This window comes from Salvelinus namaycush, chromosome 19 (assembly GCF_016432855.1).
Source record: "Salvelinus namaycush isolate Seneca chromosome 19, SaNama_1.0, whole genome shotgun sequence".
Lineage (NCBI taxonomy): Eukaryota > Metazoa > Chordata > Actinopteri > Salmoniformes > Salmonidae > Salvelinus > Salvelinus namaycush.
In genome coordinates, this window is record NC_052325.1 from 4238010 (window position 1) to 4256957 (window position 18948).

The 18948-nt window shown below is 40.6% G+C and overlaps 2 protein-coding genes across 3 annotated transcripts in view; both read left to right on the plus strand.

Moving 5' to 3' along the window:
* The window catches only part of LOC120064068 (M-phase phosphoprotein 8-like), a 36432-nt gene that overhangs the window by 12002 nt on the left and 5482 nt on the right, over positions 1–18948 (plus strand). For both annotated transcript variants that reach the window (XR_005478562.1, XM_039014397.1), the window contains exons 3-7: positions 967–1962; positions 2112–2199; positions 2597–2833; positions 5108–5230; positions 7429–7517. Coding sequence is in view for 1 of the 2 variants with exons in the window: in XM_039014397.1 (XP_038870325.1) it covers positions 967–1962; positions 2112–2199; positions 2597–2833; positions 5108–5230; positions 7429–7517 (1533 nt within the window). In the remaining variant the exon portion in view is untranslated. The remainder of the gene's footprint in view (positions 1–966; positions 1963–2111; positions 2200–2596; positions 2834–5107; positions 5231–7428; positions 7518–18948) is intronic.
* Positions 11428–16979, plus strand: LOC120064066. The gene is made up of 2 exons (XM_039014396.1): positions 11428–13635; positions 13875–16979. Exons 1-2 carry the CDS (start codon positions 11484–11486, stop codon positions 15275–15277), a joined length of 3555 nt encoding a protein of 1184 aa, XP_038870324.1. The 5' UTR covers positions 11428–11483; the 3' UTR covers positions 15278–16979.

Sequence of the window (18948 nt, forward strand, 5' to 3'; positions counted from 1 at the left end):
TTTTAGATTTTTCGGACTGACTGTAACACTAACTACACTGACAAAAATATAAACGCAACATGTAAAGTGTTGGTCCCATGTTTCATGAGCTGAAATAAGATCCCAAACATTTTTCAGATGCATTAAAATATTATTTCTCTCCAATTTTGTGCACCAATTTGTTTACATCCCTGTTAATGCTCACTAACAGGGATGTAAACAAATTGGTGCACAAAATTGGAGAGAAATAATATTTTAATGCATCTGAAAAAATTTTGGGATCTTATTTCAGCTCATGAAACATGGGACCAACACTTTACATGTTTGCCAAGATAATCCATCCACCTGACAGGTGTGGCATATCAAGAAGCTGATTAAACAGCATGCTCATTGCACAGGTGGACCTTGTGCTGGGGACAATAAAAGGCCACTCTAAAATGTGCAGTTTTGTCACACAACACAATGCCACAGATGTCTCAAGTTTTGAGAGAGCGTGCAATTGGCATGCTGACTGTAGGAAAGTCCACCAGAGCTGTTGCCAGAGAATTTAATGTTAATTTCTCTACCATAAGACGCCTAATGTTGTTTTAGAGAATTTGGCAGTACGTCCAACTGGCCTCACATCCGCAGACCACTTGTATCCACGCCAGCCCAGGACCTGTTGGATCGTCTGAGACCAGCTGTCCGGACAGTTAATGAAACTGAGGAGTATTTCTGTCTCTAATAAAGCTTTTTTGTGGGGAAAACAAATTCTGATTGGCTGGGCCTGGCTCCCCAGTGGGTGGGCCTATGCCCTCCCAGGCCCAACCATGGCTACGCCCCTGCCCAGTCATGTGAAATCCATATATTAGGGCCTGATGAATGTATTTTAATTGGCTGTAACTCAGTAAAATTGTTGCATGTTGCGTTTATATTTTTGTTCAGTATACATTTGACTAACTGATATCACTTTCTATGGCTGATGTGAATGTCCCCTCTTCTCTGTAGAAGCTGCCCATGAAGAGTGACGTGTTCGATGCCGACTCTGACAGCGACAGTGATAAAGACAAGCCCACAGACCTGCCTGTCAAGAAAAAGAAAAAGAAGAAGCCCCAGGAAGAAGAGGCACTTCCCCCGAAGGAGAAGAGGAAAAAGAAGAAAGACAAGCGCAATGAGGACTTCAGGCCTCGTCCGGCACCAGAGTCTGATGAAGAGGAGCTTTCCCCTCCCCCGACCCCGGGCCGCAATACCAAGATGTCCGACTCCAAGAAGAGATTTGTTGAATCTGATGATGAGGAAGAAGCCCCCATGCCCTCCAAGAAGCACAGGAAGGACAAGGCCAAGGATGGAGGGAAGCATAGGAAAAAATATAACATGGAGGAAGGGAAGAAGAAAAAGACAAAGAAGGATCAAAGGGGTGATCTGGAGTCCACTGAAGATGAGGCCACCGCCCCCCTGGAAGAGGAGCTTAGCGAGGGGCCATCTGAGTCCCAGACGGATGATACCACACCAACTGAAAAGTCTCGCACTGATGACAAGCCCAAGAATAAGAAGGGAAAGTCAGAACTGAAGCTGCAGGGCATCAAGGACTTCCTTCAGGACAGGAAAGGCAAGAAGCCGGAAACTACTTCGCCCACACTCTCCACAAGTGGCCTTGCAAAACTCAAGAGCCTCGCCTCCTTCAAGAGCCAGAGCCGGGATGAGCCCACACCAACCTCTGACTCCAGCGACACCCCAGCCCACGTCCACAAGAAGGCCAAGGGCAAGAGCCAGGAGGCCACCTCTGCACCACTGAAAATCCCCTCATCCTCCTCTGGTGCAGGGGCCAGCACCAGCAAGGCCCGAGAGGAGGAGTCTAAAGAGGAAGTGGGCGGGGATAAGGAAACAGCCACCTCCACTAACCTGTTTGAGAAGTTCCTGCTGAACTGTGAGGCCAAGGACCGCGTTCCCCGCAAACAGATGGTCCACCAGCCCACCCCTGCAGAGAACACTAAACCACCGAAGGTAAACCAAGCAGCTTTGCACTACATGTAGTGAGGTTAGTAAATCAATGCTGGTGGTAAAGCCAGCAGCAAGGCCTTCACTGTTGTGCTGAAAGCCTACCTTAAGCTGCCTCAAGTAAAATCTTAAATATATTTCTGTAAAAATTTCAGCTCATAGGGAAAGTTGAGAAAAGGACCAAGCCGACAAAGGAGTCACCTGCTCGGAAGCCAGAGCCAGACAAGACCAAACATAAAGACGGTAAGAAGAGTTACAAAGTTCCATTGTTAAGCTTACACTATCAGGCAGGGGTGTGAAACGCATTCCATGGAGAGCCTAGTGTCTGCTGGTTTAAGTTTTTTTCCTTTCAATTAAGACCTAGACAACCAGGTAAGGAGTTTCTTTCTAATTAGTGACCTTAATTCATCAATCAAGTACAAGGAAGAAGCAAAAACCCGCAGAGACTCGGCCCTCCGTGGAATGAGTTTGACACGTGCTATTGGGCTTTCATTGAATTACCGATAAATGTAGTGGACGCAGCCACTACATAGTGACTCAACCAAGACGTTTTAACTGACATGATGCCTGTTGCGTATTCCACCTTTTTATTTGTTTATTTTCACTTAACTTAACATTATTTGTTCCTCTCCTCTAATAGCATTTCGGCCCAGTCAGAGCCCCGCTGCTGTGGAGACTAGTGACAAGGCGGAGGCAGAGGAGGAACCCGCCCAGAAGTCAAAGTTTGGCGGAGAGGAACGGAGGGAGGAGGCTCAACGATTGGAGAGGAGGACCCAAGACGATGACAGAAGGAGGAGGAGGAGGGAAGACAGCGAGCCACGCCTCTTCATAGCCTGCGACGACAATCAAGACGCCTTGGAGAGCGCCGACAAGTCTGGTACGCCACAGAACCATCTCACATGGAAAAGTCAACACACATACACACACTCAGTGTAGACATGCATCCATTACAAAAATACCATATTGCTTACACCTATCCTAGGGCTGTTACGAATTACCACCATACCGGCGGTCATGAATCATGACTGCAGGCAAATTCCACGTGACTGTTTAGTCATAGTAACTACGCTTCTCCAAAACTGCTCTGATGCTGCTGATGGTCGTTAATAGCCCACCAAACTTTCTAACTGCCAGTCGCTAATGGCCAGGTATTCAACGCTCTATTGTCCCTCTAATCACTATGACATCAATGTAATTGAAAATCTAATCAAACACTTCATGAGAGCCCATGAACTCATGTTGCGGCAACATTTCTATAGGCTATGCAATTGTGTAAACATAATTTTGATGGCAGCCTCTTTTAAAAAGAGGAGGATCCCATCAGCGTTCTTTAAGCTAGGCCTACTATATTTATTTCTCAACTTTCCTAATATTAAGCACATTACTTTGCTTTACAACAGGAGTATAGCCTACCTGGCTGGCGTGAAAATGAACCGTGGAAAAAGCCTCCTCCATTCGCTATTTATGTTCCGACAGGTGCATGATAATTTTACACATATAATAATTAGTTTACACTACCGTTCAAAAGTTTGGGGTCACTTAGAAATGTCCTTGTTTTTGAAAGAAAAGCAATTTTTATTTTGTCCATTAAAATAACATGAAATTGATCAGAAATACAGTGTAGACATTGCTAATGTTGTAAATGTCTATTGTAGCTGGAAACGGCTGATTTTTAATGGAATATCTACATAGGCGTACAGAGAACCATTATCAGCAAACAACTCCTGTGTTCCAATGGCACGTTGTGTTAGCTAATCCAAGTTTATCATTTTAAAAGGCTAACAGCTGAAAACTGTTGTGCTGATTTAAAGAAGCAATGTTACTGGCCTTCTTTAGACTAGTTGAGTATCTGAGGCATAAGCATTTGTCGGTTAGATTACAGGCTCAAAATGGCCAGAAACAAAGAACTTTCTTCTGAAACTGTCTATTCTTGTTCTGAGAAATGAAGGCTATTCCATGCGAGAAATTGCCAAAAAACTGAAGATCTCGTACAACGCTGTGTACTACTCCCTTCACAGAACAGTGCAAACTGGCTCTAACCAGAATAGAAAGAGGAGTGGGAGGCCCAGGTGCACAATTGAGCAAGAGAACAAGTACATTGGAGTGTCTGGTGCCAATAAGATAGGATATACTGTTGTTCACTAAATTAAGTTGAGGATTTTGATAACTAAAAGACATTAGTATTTTCATTTTCTTACCTTTACAGCAATAACCATTTGCTTTCCAAACTATGTTTTTCTGTGATTGTATTTTTAAATATTTCGATGTGTCTGGTATGGCATCTACTTTTCAGACAGTCACAACTCAAAACTAATCTGCCCAAATTGTGCGCTGCCTTTCTTTCCGACTGAAGGCAATACTATTTAAAATAATCCACAACTTATTTTTTATTTTTTAAAGAAGCTAATGATCCAAATCATGGTTTAGTAGCCTAGTTTCAATTATTTTATTTCTGTGTAGACAGGAGTAGGCTAATTAGGCTATATCATTTTGGCAATTTACTTCAGGAAAAGCTTCCCCTAGCCTTATGGACACGCTGCCTTGCTTGCATATTAAAACGTAACCTCCTTTCGCTATTCGAGTGCAGGCTACTGATGACGTTTTTTTGCGCACTCCCTCTGAAATCGTTTGGAGAAAATGTCCTATTTTATTTAGCTATGTTCAATTGTATTCTTTGTAGTATAAAATAATGCCACGGAATTCTAAGCACATCTTGTCTGCTAAATGAGCTAGTGTAGCCCACAGCCATATGGCATAGCCAGATCAGGACCTAACATAAGGACAACTCAGAATATGCTATACTGTTCTTCTGAAATAGGCTACATTTTCTTCATATATTTCTTTAGACCTGTCTAAAAGAAAGAATGGATTTGTTGTGATGGTGTAGGCTATATTAGACTTTTTTAAATGTAGATGTTCCAACTGTCTGCATCGGTGGCTTGTAGGCTATGCGTGGAAACCAGGAGATGCGAAACGTGTTTATTTTAATTAACAGTCAATGAGACCCGCAGTTGTTTGCATGACAATCATCATGACCGCCACAGCACTACACCTATCCAATCCTTTCAGATCTAGGGGTAGGGGCTGTTTCTGGACAGAGACCCTCCAAATGGCCATGTGAAATAATACTGATGTGGTTTGTGACTAACAGACAAAGGACAAGCCTCTCTTAACCTTGGAATGGACCTCAACTTGGACTGGATGACACTGGAGGACTTTCAGAAACATTTGAACGGAGAGGATGAGATTCTCTCTGCTCCACCGCTATCTCCCAGTAAGTGTCTACCATAAAATTAGAATACTAGAATGGCCATAAACATTCAAATGGTGGTATAAAAGGTCAGCCATTTTAGTCAGGGAGTTGGTCAACCATGGTTTGCCAGTGCTGTGATAAAAGCTAGCTAACAGACCAGTTTTAGAGGAACGATTATATTAATTTGTCAAATTAACTGCCAATATGCCAACATTCCATTCAAACAATGCAGTCAATCCACAGCCATACGGTGACTGAAATCAGTTGATTATACGACTTAGACAAGTTATAAAAGTACTGATTATTGTATTTACATTTTTTTTATGTAACCTTTATTTAAATATGTAACCTGTGACCTTTATTTAAGTCAGTTAAGAACAAATTCTTATTTACAATGACGGCCTACATCGGCCGAACCCGGACGACGCTGAGCCAATTGTGCGCCGCCCTATGGGACTCCCAATCATGGCTGTTTGTGATACAGCCTGGACTCGAACCTCTAGTGACGCCTCTAGCCCTGTTATATAATAGTACTGAGAAATGTATGGTCTGTTTACATATACTTTGGATGCTATTTATACAGAAAATGTGTATAAAACCCATATAAACTATTTATAATTATATGACAATATTTTAGGTTGACACTAATTCTATTACACAATTTCTGATATACAGTTGAAGTCGGAAGTTTACATACACTTTAGCCAAATACATTTAAACTCAGTTTTTCACAATTCCTGACATTGAATCCTAGTAAAAATTCCCTGTCTTAGGTCAGTTAGGATCACCACTTTATTTTAAGAATGTGAAATGTCAGAATAATAGTAGAGAGGGATTTATTTCAGCTTTTATTTCTTTCATCACATTCCCAGTGGGTCAGAAGTTTACATACACTCAATTAGTATTTGGTAGCATTGCCTTTAAATTGTTTAACTTGGGTCAAACTTTTTGGGTAGCCTTCCACAAGCTTCCCACAATAAGTTGGGTGAATTTTAGACCATTCCTCCTGACAGAGCTGGTGTAACTGAGTCAGGTTTGTAGGCCTCCTTGCATAACGATGGTCATTATAGCCAAACAGTTCTGTGTTTGTTTCATCAGACCAGAGGACATTTCTCCAAAAAGTACGATCTTTGTCCCCATGTGCAGTTAGAAACCGTAGTCTGGCTGTTTTATGGCGATTCTGGAACAGTGGCTTCTTCCTTGCTGAGCGGCCTTTCAGGTTATGTCGATATAGGACTCGTTTTACTGTGGATATAGATACTTTTGTACCTGTTTCCTCCAGCATCTTCACAAGATCCTTTGCTGTTGTTCTGGGATTGATTTGCACTTTTCGCACCAAAGCACGTTCATCTCTAGGAGACAGAACGCGTCTCCTTCCTGAGCGGTATGACTGCTGCGTGGGCCCATGGTGTTTATACTTGCGTACTATTGTGTGTACAGATGAACGTGGTACCTTCAGCCGTTTGGAAATTGCTCCCAATGATGAACCAGACTTATGGAGGTCAACAATTTTTTTCCTGAGGTCTTGGCTGATTTCTTTTGATTTTCCCATGATGTCAAGCAAAGAGGCACTGAGTTTGAAGGTAGGCCTTGAAATACATCCACAGGTATACCTCCAATTGATTTAAATGATGTCAATTAGCCTATCTTAGCTTCTTAAGCCATGACATAATTTTCTGGAATTTTCCAAGTTGTTTAAAGGCACAGTCAACTTAGTGAATGTAAACTTCTGACCCACTGGAATTGTGATACAGTGAATTATAAGTGAACAAATCTGTCTGTAAATAATTGTTGGGAAAATTACTTGTCATGCACAAAGTAGATGTCCTAACTGACTTGCCAAAACTATAGTTAACAAGAAATTTGTGCAGTGGTTGAAAAACGAGTTTTAATGACTCCAACCTAAGTGTATGTAAACTTCTGACTTCAACTGTATCACATGCCTTTCTTTTATTTTCCTGCATAAGTAAAATCTGGATTATGCTACTGCCATTAATTCCAATTAGACTGGTTTGAATTTGCCATTTTCACTCCATTCTGGAACTTTGAGGGTTTATGACACAACCCCTCTAGTAATTTAATAGTTTAATATGTTGCCTACCCTCTCTCTCATGTTTTCCCAGATGTCTCTCAACATCGGCTGTACGTGAACCGCTCGCTTCCACACACTATGTACATAGATGTAGACAACTACTGATGTGAATCTGTGTGTCCCTCAGGTGAGCTGCGGGATGCAGTGAAAAGCGGGGATTACATGTCTGTGAAACTTGCACTCAATTCCAAAGAGGATTACAATCTAGACCAGGAGGTACGTTCCGTGTTCTAAATAATATTTTTAGCCCAATCCCAGAGTACCTGTCACCGGCATTCTCCTCCCCGCTTCCCTCCTGTCTTTGGGGATCCCCAGCTGTTCCACATATTTATTCAGCACTAACTTTTCACAACTAGTCAAATAAAGATGTTTAACTTTTGTTAAAGTAGCCTATGTGTGTGGTCATACTTGTGAGTTCATTCAAATGAGGACACTCTTCTCTCACAAGCTTTAGCCTGGTTCTCGGGTTTTCAAACGTATACATACATTAACCAACTTTGGTGACAACAGATCCGCTTTTAAAGTGTACGTTAACTATTGGATATACACTACCTGTCAAAGGTTTTAGAACACCTACTCATTCAAGGGTTTTTATTTTATTTTTACTATTTTCTACATTGTAGAAAAATAGTTAAGACATCAAATCTATGAAATAACACATGGAATCATGTAGTAACCAAAAAAGTGTTAAACAAATCAAAATAGATATTATATTTGAGATTCTTCAAATAGTCACCCTTTGCCTCGATGACAGCTTTGCACACTCAACCAGCTTCATGAGGTAGTCACCTGAAATGCATTTCAATTAACAGGTGTACCTTAACAGTTAATTTGTGGAATTTCTTTCCTTAATGCATTTGAGCCAATCAGTTGTGTTGTGACAAGGTAGGGGGGTATACAGAAGATAGCCCTATTTGGTAAAAGACCAAGTCCATATTATGGCAAGAACAGCTCAAATAAGCAAAGATAAATGACAGTTCATTACTTTAAGACATGAAGGTCAGTCAATATGGAACATTTCAAGAACTTTTAACGTTTCTTCAAGTGCAGTCGCAAAACCCTTCAAGCGCTGTGATGAAACTGGCTCTCATGAGGACCGCCACAGGAATGGAAGACCAAGTTACCTCTGGTGCAGAGGATAAGTTCATTAGTTACCAGCCTCAGAAATTGCAGCCCAAATAAATGCTTCAAGTTCAAGTAACAGACACATTTCAACATCAACTGTTCAGAGGAGACTGCGTGAATCAGGCCTTCATGGTTGAATTGCTGCACAGAAACCACTACTAAAGGACACCAATAAGAAGAGACTTGCTTGGGTCAAGAAACACGGGAAATGGACATTAGACTGGTGGAAATCTGTCCTTTGGTCTGATGACTACAAATTGGAGATATTTTTTAGTTCCAACCGCCGCGTCTTTGTGAGGCGTGGTGTGGGTGAACGGACAAACTCAGCATGTGTTTTTCCCACCGTAAAGCATGGAGGAGGTGTGGAGGTGCTTTGCTGTTGACACTGTCTGTGATTTATTTATAATTCAAGGCACATTTAACCAGAATTCTGCAGTAATACGCCGTCCAATCTGGTTTGGCCTTAGTCCCACTATCATTTGTTTTTAAACAGGACAATGACCCAATACACCTCCAGGCTGTGTAAGGGCTATTTGACCAAGAAAGAAAGTGATGGAGTGTTGCATCAGATGACCTGGCCTCCACAATCCCCTGACCTCAACCCAATTCAGATGGTTTGGGGGTGAGTTGGACCGCAGAGTGAAGGAAAAGCAGCCAACAAGTGCTCAGCATATGTGGGAACTCCTTCAAGACTGTTGGAAAAGCATTCCAGGTGAAGCTGGTTGAGAGTGCCAAGAGTGTGCAAAGCTGTCATTAAGGCAAAGGGTGGCTATTTGAAGAATCTCAAATATAAAATATATTTTGATTTGTTTAACACTTTTTTTTTGTTGGTTACTACATGATTCCATATGTGTTATTTCATAGTTTTGATGTCGTCGCTATTATTCTATAATGTAGAAAATAGTTAAATAAAGAAAAACCCTTGAATGAGTAGGTGTTCTAAAACTTTTGACCGGTAGTGTACATCAGCACCAAGAGCCATAATGCATTTCTCAATTAAAACCACAATATGTAACTTTTATTACAGAAATGATTGGAAGGTCCGTAGGAATGACTGGAAATGAAAGTTACAGATTGCTGCTTTTAATTACATTTGTGCATAAGTGTAGAAAAATGTTTAATTTTGCCAGTCTGGTTCAAACATACAACTTGATCAACTTATCCACTCTGATCAACTTATAATGCAGTTTAATAATTAAACATTGCATAAAACGTGAGAGCCAGTAATGGCATGCAGTGGTTGAATACCAGGACATCGATTGCGAGGAGAGAATCCGACTGCAATACCAGCTGACTGCATCCGTTGAGGACCAGTGAGCCAACAAAGGTAAGCAGATTATGCCCTTAAACTACTCAGTTATTAATTTAGCCTAATGGATCTACAGATGTTTTTGTAAAGCTGTTTGAAGCTTGAATAGGAAAATGCAGTTTTAAATTGTTTATTGCATTGGTAAAAAAAAAAAAAAAAGGCCATCATACTTCATAAATTGTTGTTCCAACTTGATGCCTGGCAATTAATAAATCCGAGCTTTACATTGATTTGAATGTTTTTTGAGTGTTTTTTGCGTTTCTAGAGTGATCTAAGGCGGTTATGATCTTCTCATTTACAGACAAAGGACATGATGAGCAAAAGGTTAGTTCACAAGAAGCTATAAAATACAACCTTTGCCTCAGGTACAGTAATGCCTTCAGAAAAGTATTCTTGTACCACCGCAGAGCATGTAAAAATGCTGCTGCGTTTCACTCATCATTATCGACAACAACGAATAACCCCAAGCTAAAAGGAAAATGGTCCATTGAGTCAATCATTACAATACTGGTAACACATTTCAGCTTTTGCCATACCGTTGTCTTTGTGTACAATATAAATAATATTAATAGATCAAAGCTTTTTCACCGTTTTAACAAACTACTGCCATAAGCATGTATTCCGTGGAAAAGCCTTTCTTTACCGTTTCAAATGTACCACTAACATCTACCATTTTAACAAAACATTTATTTACAAATGACAGGTTACTAATACTTGCCCAGTTACAGTATGTTTTTGTTTGGGTTGTTAAATATAGTCTTCTTTACTTGATGTGCAATTATAAGGACACAATAGTATTATTACGGTCCAATCAGTGTTTTTAAGGACACTTTCATATAAATGTAGTACACTACTGCTTTTAAGAGAATGGAAAGAATTATATTTCTCAAACTTACTGCTGCAACTGGTACCTGTTGGGCAAGTACCAGAATTAAGTTGAAGCTGGGTTTGTTTTTCATCTTCATAGGCTTCCAAACGCTTTAGGATCTTATTCCGGTCTTATTTGTGAAAACACACATAAATCACCCACCATTTGCATGCATGTAACAAAATACAGAATATATGGAGGATTAGAAACAAAGTCACTGGCCAAATGTAGGCCTAGTTGCATGGCATTTTTCTTTTCTGTGCCTTCCTGGTCTCCATGCAGCATCTCATCCAACATCACAATATTAATTCCTCGTCAGACATATTTACAATGTGAAAACGGTGTAGTTCGCTACTTAATACAATAAAGCCATGAACTGTTCCTTGAATGAGTCACATGTGGTTTTTATTATGGAAGAATTCAAAGTCTACACGGTTTGGTGCTGTGTAACCATTGCATTGATTCTCGCTTGACTGTGATTGAAGTTTGAGAGCATTGTTGAGGTGCTCCTGGGCAATCATTTGAATGACTCACAATGTGTACCGCACGTGTGTTTTCAATGAGCAATACTATGGGGTTTTCACTATTTAGATTTATCTGCGTATGAAATGGGTCAGAGGACCCCAGATGTATAGTTAACCAAATTTCTCTCTGCCACAAGTTAAATACTAACTTGCAACAGCTTTGAAGCTACTTGTGCTTTTTCCCCCCAAGTTTTACATCCCACTTTTCATACATTTTAAACAAAATGCATTATAAGGTCTTATGAATCTTACGTTTACTTGTTCTTTTACAGGCATGCACTGTTGAACAGAAGAGTTTAAGTGGCAAAGAGAAGCATTTAAATGAGGAAAAGAAGAGTTTAAGTGATAATGAAGAGATGCCTTTATGTGCAGCAGATAATCCTCACCGCAGAGGAAATCCTCACCGTGAGAGTACTCTATACAAAGGGAATCATTTACACAAGCAAGAGAATCCTTCACAAAATGAAGAGAATCCTTCAGAAAATGAAGAGAATCCTTCATGTGATGTGGTGAAGACTTTATGTGACATGGAGAGAGCTTTATGTGACATAAAGAATTGTGCTGAAGAGAGCAGTTCAAGTGACAATGAGAACAGTTCAGGTGATGAGGTAGAAGGACAAAGACTGGATTCAAACGTCCCAAGTGGGTCAGATCCTCTTCCATCTAAAGCAGAACGCTCCTGCGATAATAATGTATCTGAGCAGTCCCTTCAAAAAACCTCACAAGCTAAAAAACCTTGCCGCAAAAAATGTGTGCCACGGAAAGGTACACGGTCAAACTTACGTTCTAGCACAAAAATGACAGTCAGCACATGTAGTACAACAAATGACGGTAAAAGAAAATGGGACAAAAAGTACTTCTGCCTGTATTGCAATGAACCACACCACAAAATTGCAAGACATTTAGAAAGGATGCACGCAGAAGAAGCAGCTGTAGCTCATGCTATCAGCTTCCCCAAACTCTCCAAAATCAGGTCTCTCTTGCTTGACCAACTCCGTAACAAAGGCAACTATCTACACAACTTGGAAGTTCTTCAAAGTGGAGATGGAGAAATTGTCACAAAGAAAAGACCCTCTTACAATGGTGTTTCTGTGCGTGACTACCTGCCCTGCCAACACTGCTTAGCTTTTTTCAACAAAATAGATTTATGGAAGCATGAGGGCTCATGTAAAGCCAGAAAAGGACAAGATGAAAAGAGGGGAGGAAAAAGAGTGCGGGTCCAGGCTGCGTCCTCTCGACTTCTTCCATTGCCTGTCTATTCTACTGGAGGATGTGAAGAAATAATACACAATATGAATCAAGATGACATTCAATGCCACATCAAAAATGATCCCCTGATATGTAAATATGGCAATGCACTATCTGCAAAGCATGGCCATGCCAAGTCACAGTTTACTTACATTAGTTCAAAAATGAGGGAATTGGCTAGATTTGTACTTACTGTAAATGAGATGGACTGTGGTGTCCAATATCTGCATGAAGTATGTGTACCATCCAAATTCAAATTGGCCGTTCATGCTGCCAGGAAAATGAGTGGTCATGACCCTACCTCTGACAGGTACAAGACCCCATCTCTTGCTTTAAAGATTGGCTATTCCTTGAAAAGAGCTACTGAAATAGCTTTTGGGGAGAGTCGTATGACAGAGGACCGTGAGGCAGAGGAACAAGCCAAAAGGTTCATTGAGCTGCTTGAAAACAATTGGAATAACTGTTTTTCCGGTCTGTCCCTGAGTGATGTCCCTCAGTGTGATGAAGTTGATGTGACTTCACTAACTGAGGATTTGATAAAACTTCAGAAGTTTCTCAAGGTTGCAGAGGACACAGCAAAGAGAGAATTGCTCGAGAGCCCCACCAACGCTGTCTGGAAAAAGCTCAATGAAACTCTTCTTGCCGAAATAACTCTCTTCAACAGAAAAAGGACAGGAGAGGTTGCGAAAATGCTGTTGGAAACATACACAAACAGAAAGAAATCTCCAGCTAGTGCAGACATTTTCAATAGCCTCTCAAGGCTGGAGCAGGAGCTTGGTGACGACAAACTAACCAGGGTGGAAATTGAAGGCAAAAATGGTAGAACAATGCCGGTCCTACTAACGGCGAGGATGATCTCATCTCTTGAGATCCTAATTGCAAACAGAGACAAAGTTGGTGTGTCAAAGGACAACCCTTATGTCTTCGCACGGAGCCCAGATGCAGCAAGCTACGTCAGAGGGTCTGACTGTCTGAGGAAATTTGCACGTGCGTGTAATGCAAAGAATCCTGAAAGTCTGATCCATGCGACAGTGAGGAAAGAGGTTGCTATCCATTGCCAAATACTAAACTTGAATGAAAGTGAATTGGATCAGGTGGCAAAGTTATTGGGACATGACACCCAGGTCCACAAAGAGTACTACAGGCTCTCTGAAAACGCAGGACATCTAGCAGAAATCAGCAAATTGCTGCTTGCAATGGATCAGGTTCCAGTGGTAATTCCAGGGCCATCTGAGGAAAGGATTGTTTCACCTACATATGGTGAGTATCAGTTGCTTTGGAGAGTATTTGGACAACATGTTCATTTTGTTTCAAGGGTTAAATGTTCAGTCAAAAAATCCCAATTAAAGTTGTTTTGTGCCATTTTCCATTTTTGCTAGATCTACATTTTTGAGAAGCTTGCAACTTATTACCCTAAAGTATTTGCTCTGTTCCTCTAAACAATATATAATAATGGCACATTCATGAATCCTTTTCTTCTGTATGTATTCATTTCATAGGGACATATCCAACAGGGACAGATTCTGCAAGGACATATCCTTCTGGCACATATCCCACTGGGTCATCATATCCTACAGGGACATATTCAGCGAAGTCATATACTGTAGGGTCACAGCCTTTAAGGTCATATCATGCTGGGACATATCCTTCGAAGTCATATCCTTCAGGATCACATTCTCCGAGGTCATATTCTGCGGGGACAGATTCTGCGAGGACATATCCTGCCGGGATAAATCCCGCTAGTTCATATCCTACTGTGACACATCCTGCAGAGACCTATCGAGTAGGTTCATATGCTTCAGGGACATACCTAGCAGAGACGCATGATGCAAGGTCATGTACTGAAAAAACACAACTTGCAAATGCATGTCCTGCAAGTCCTTATGACCTCTCATCTCCTGCTAGATCATTTTCTTCAGGGATGAATCCTGTGAGGACATATCCTGCGGTGACACAACTTTCGACGTCATATCCTGCTGGAACATATGCTGCGCAGACACTTCCAGCTCAAACACTTCCAGCACGTACAGTTATTACACCAACACTTCATGCGCAGACACTTCCTGCCCAGACTCTTCCAACACAGACACTTCCTGCCCAGACTCTTCCAACACAGACACTTCCTGTCGGGGCAGTGCCTGCGGGTGCAGTTCTTTTGGGGACAGGTTCTGTGGGGACGGGTAAGTTGGGCACAGTGTGGAAACAGAGGCCGTGGAGTGGTGCGGCTAAGGTTGCGGTGAACCGTCAGATGGGACACTTTATCTCAATGATGGAGGTTCCAGGTAAACGGGACTGTGAAGTTTGCCTGCACAATGAACCAGCTCTAAGAGACAGGACATGGAGGGACATCAAAAACTATGTGCACAACACAGTAAAATCTATAAAACGGAAGAATGGCCTTACAAGATTGGACCCCACAAAACAGACAAAGAAAGGATTGGCAAAGAAAGACAAAGAAACAATAGAGGCTATGAGTGCTAAGGACTGGGTTGGTGGAACAATGACAGCACCTGAACACTGTCAAGAGGAGGGTCTAGGGGCAGGTCCTGTGGCAACACCAAGGAAACCAAAGATATGGAGTAATGAGGCTCAGGCTGCGGTCAGGCGGCAGCTAGGAGACTTCACTAAACTGATGAAGATTCCAGGTAAAAAGGAATGTGACGCATGTATTGCAGCTGAACCAGCTCTACAAGGCAGGACATGGAAAGATGTAAAAAACTATGTGCATAACACATTAAAGACTATGTGCAGGAGGCATAGTTCAGGCAAACAAAACATGGACCATGAAAAACCAAGTCCATATACTCAGAATCCAGGGGTGCATCAGAAATCAGGGGTACATCAGAAATCAGGGGTGCCGTTGGGACTTCCAGAAGAGCCTCCTGTTTATCTGTCCTTGTGATTACCTTGAACTAGAACCTCCCCAGGGTTCAAGGTAAGCAAGGATGGAGAAAGGAGATAAGGATTGCTTTTGATTTAATCTGACCATCCTGGCTCACTCTGATCTCACTTTATGACATAAAGCAAGAATTAAGTAGAATTTTAACCATACCACTACCTACTTTATTCATTGAAGTATCTGTAGCAACTACATAGTAACATGCATGAAAACTTGTTTAGTCGATAAGGGAATTTTCAGAACTTCTTTTGAATTGTAAAATGTCCTTGGCACAGTGTATTATGTGGCGCCAAAACTCAAAGTCCTTTGGTAAAGGTCACACATTTGCAACCATGGCGAGAGGAGGCAAGTAAAGATGGACTCATACCTTTTTAGTTTATTTAACAATTCCAATGGTCCTTTATATAAAGCCTGTCAAACTGAATCTTCTGGGTCAGCAACAGCAACAAGGCTCATGGACGCACATTTGGAATCGAAACACACCCCATGTTTCCGTAAGACCCATGTTGCATAAAAATACCCAAGATAACTGACTGAAATATATGCTCCACATGCATAGATAACATGTACCAAGTACAGTGAATGTTTTGTTTTCTTCATAGAGGGAAAAAGTAGTGCAAACCTAGACAGTTGAACTGATGACCATACTTTTTTGATCACATTACTGTTATCCGTTACTTTCACCAAATGGATCTGGATCCAGATGTATAAAATATTGTGTATTCTTGCCTGTACCGTTGTATGTGTAGCTAATGTATATGTGTAGGTTAGGTTTTGAGTTAAAGCAACTGACCAGCATACCTGGGAACTTAGCAGGTTATTTTTAGTAGATGTGCGGTATGAATGGGTTTCATGGCTCCAGACTGACCATTTAGTCGCATTTTGCAACCATTTGACATGGCTGTGCAAGAAGAAAAAAAACAATCGCATCAGTGCGAGCTGCACATTCTACATTGTCACCTCACTCAAACCTTACTATTTTTTGGGGCAGCTAAAACCATGATTTGGTCAAACCGTAAAGAGCAATATCCTCATGATTCCTGTAACGTAAACGTCTGTCCCTCTGCCTATTTCGCTGGGGACTGCTGATGTGATGAGCAAACGGCTCTCCTCTGGGAGAAAAAGATTGTTTCTCATTTTATAACATTTCAAAATGCAATTGCGATTAAAAACACAGCATTGGAAGCAACTACCGTAGTCCCTGTCTGTAGGTATCATTTTTATTTCTCAGTATTGAGCTCTGGAACAACTATTTTACAAACAAGCGATTTGATATGGCTTTGCGATACAGAGCGGTGCACAAACTGAACATCGGTTATTGCGCTTTTCTATTTTATTTAACTTTTATTTAACTAGGCAAAAGTCAGTTAAGAACAAATTCTTATTTACAATGACAGCCTACGCTCTCGCACACGACGCCATACGCGTGGTTTGCGGTTGTGAGGCCGGTTTGATGTACTGTCAAATTCTCTAAAATGACAATGGATTTGGCCTATGGTAGAGAAATATTTTTTTTATCTGTCAACAGCTCTGGTGGACATTCCTGCAGTCAACATACCAATTGCACGCTCCCTCAACTTAATCTGTCACATTGTGTTGTGAAACAAAACTCTACATTTTAGTGGCCTTTTATTGTCCCCAGCACAAGGTGCACCTGTGTAATGATCATGCTATTTAATCAGATTCTTGATGTGCCACACCTGTCAGCTGCATGGATTATCTTGGCAAAGGAGAAATGCTCACTAACAGGGATTTAAACACATTTCTGCACAATATTGGAGAGAAATAAGCTTTTTGTGCGTATTGAAAATTTCAGGGTTCTTTTATTTCAACTCATGAAACATGGGACCAACAACTTCATGTTTATATTTTTGTTCAGTTTATATTTTTTCCAACGATTTGAGTTTTATCAGTAATTACAATCGACCTTGTTTTTGTGTATATTTGCATCTAGATGTCATTTATTTTCTTTACTAAGCCAGATTCCCCCAGTTGCATGACCCAGTGAGCCATCTCAGTCCTGGCAAGTTGCTTTGGTCAAAGGGCACTGTTGATGAGGCTTGCCAGGTGGTCAGAGTTTGCGCTTGAGGACCATTTGAAAGGTTCTGAAAGGGAAAAATCTGTGCACCAGGCAAGGTCAGTGACAGATCCTAGCAAAGGGCCCAGTTATGACTGCATTCAGATTGTCCACCCTTCTCCCAAAGTGACTGGAAGTGTGCAAATAAAGTCTTTGAAAGAAGTGTGGAGAATCCGGATGCAGCGTGAGTGATGGCTAATTGGTTTGGCAAGGACGGGTAGACTTTTCAATGGCCATCCCTTTATGTGTGGAGACTCTAACATGGTTCCTAAACCGAAGCCTTGTTTACAGTCACTAGTAACTTTACTGTAATGTTCACTAAAGTTAGTTGACTTTTCATCCAATTTGAGGCAGTTTTCGGTTCTCCAATCCACTCAGTTACAATTGATAGGTAACTGAAATGTACTTTGTGGATTGGAAACGGTTAATTCGTTCTGCATGTGGAATTGGTTTCAGAGAATCACACAACCTATTCCTCTTGTACTAAATTTGATGTGGTTTATTAGGCTTTAGCTGTCCATCTACTTGTTTTATTACTTCTTGTCAAACGATAAACCTTTCAACGTTTTATATTAATGTTGCTATTACTCACTACTGTCTTAACCATATTGATTTCACAGCAGTTTTAAGTTCCTCAACACTAATTTAAACAGACTAAGTTGTATAGGGTTTGATAGCTGTTGCTTCTCTTATTTAATCCACTTGACTACTAATATTATTATATTTCATTACTATTGAAAGTACTTCTAATTGGACCAAGGTTCATGGAAGAATCATGTAAATAAATTGCTTAGTTTAGTTATCAGTTCATGTTATAACTGTAACAGCTCTGTTAGGTGTTAACTGAGAAAAATTATCAGGTGTTTCAACCACACCCCACTATTTACTGTTTAAATTGTTTTTTTTCAGCAACATGTATTTGTTATCAAGCTGCCTTTCGTTACCCCCTGGTGCTCATTGTGTGTACTCTAAGATACTATATTTGCTTGGTTAATAAATTGTTACTTGACGTAAACTTATTAAGCTGCAAGACATGTTCTTTCGGTTCTCAGAATATTTGTAGAGCCTACTTGTCCATTAGTCTTCCAAAAGGGATTTAGAACTTTACCATTAACAATTATGGAAAACTGCTTTATGATTTGATGATGTTTTTATGAACTTAAAACCCTTTTGGATGAAAAGACAACACCCTAGGTAAGTTGATATGCTTAAAGTAGAAGTTAGCTTTTTTTTATTGCCAAATCTCATGTTTTTTTTTTGTAAATGGGATGTTAAATGGAAATTGACACTTTTGCAATTTTTTCATTTTATTTATTTTTTACTTGTTTTCGAGAGACCTACTCCAACCAACAATTCACTTCCTAATCCTCGTAAAAAATAATACTTTTAAAATCTGGACCCTTCTATAACGTGCCATTTACGTCAAAGATTGAGATTTGGTTGTAAAAAATTAAAAAAAGCTAAATTCTCTTTTAACTTTCAATAAAGTGAACTCCCTTTAATTCTTTAAACAATTACACAGATACATTTGGATTGCTGCCCCCCTCCCCATAGTATTTGCTACCAGAGGCTTTGGAAAGCTTTGGTCCTCAGTAAT

What these genes read in the sequence shown, in the direction of transcription:
- LOC120064066 (XM_039014396.1), top strand. Translation starts at nt 11,484, where the DNA reads ATGCCTTTATGTGCAGCAGATAATCCTCACCGCAGAGGAAATCCTCAC. An exon ending in GATTGTTTCACCTACATATG is followed by an intron (nt 13,636 to 13,874) that starts GTGAGTATCAGT and finishes TTCATTTCATAG; the next exon opens with GGACATATCCAACAGGGACA.